The sequence below is a fragment of the Penaeus monodon genome, chromosome 19 (assembly GCF_015228065.2).
Source record: "Penaeus monodon isolate SGIC_2016 chromosome 19, NSTDA_Pmon_1, whole genome shotgun sequence".
NCBI lineage: Eukaryota > Metazoa > Arthropoda > Malacostraca > Decapoda > Penaeidae > Penaeus > Penaeus monodon.
Window position 1 is genome coordinate 19,804,036 of NC_051404.1, and position 374 is coordinate 19,804,409.

General features: G+C 43.6%; 1 protein-coding gene across 1 annotated transcript in view; it reads right to left on the minus strand.

The window, feature by feature from the left end:
* LOC119585121 overlaps window positions 1-374 on the minus strand; it is a gene marked incomplete in the record, with an annotated part of 138,847 nt that overhangs the window by 1,609 nt on the left and 136,864 nt on the right. The window contains 1 exon segment of the mRNA XM_037933753.1: window positions 144-345. Coding sequence (XP_037789681.1) covers window positions 144-345 — 202 coding nt within the window.

Consider the following 374-nt stretch of genomic DNA (forward strand, 5'->3'; position numbering starts at 1 on the left):
GCCAAAAAATTGTAGGAGTGTGGCCCTTGGGGTGAAGGGTTTCACAAGCCAGACCTTGAGGGGGCCAATTCCCTCCTCAGTCCCTCTAAATGACACTCCTGAAATTAAACAATATGTCATACCTAAAATATAATTTGACTTACCTAACATGACCAGTATGGCCATACGGTATCCCAACCATATTGAGAGGAGCCTGAACTCGGTTGGTATTAAGGGCTAGGTGAGGCAGAGGTACTGTGATAATAACACCTGCACTTGTCCCTACCCAGAGGAGATCTTTGCAAGCTAATAGTGATGTCACTCTTAAGCAAGCAGCCTTGTGTTGTCGAATAATGTCATCACAACCTGAAAGAAAATTTGGTATCATCTTATGA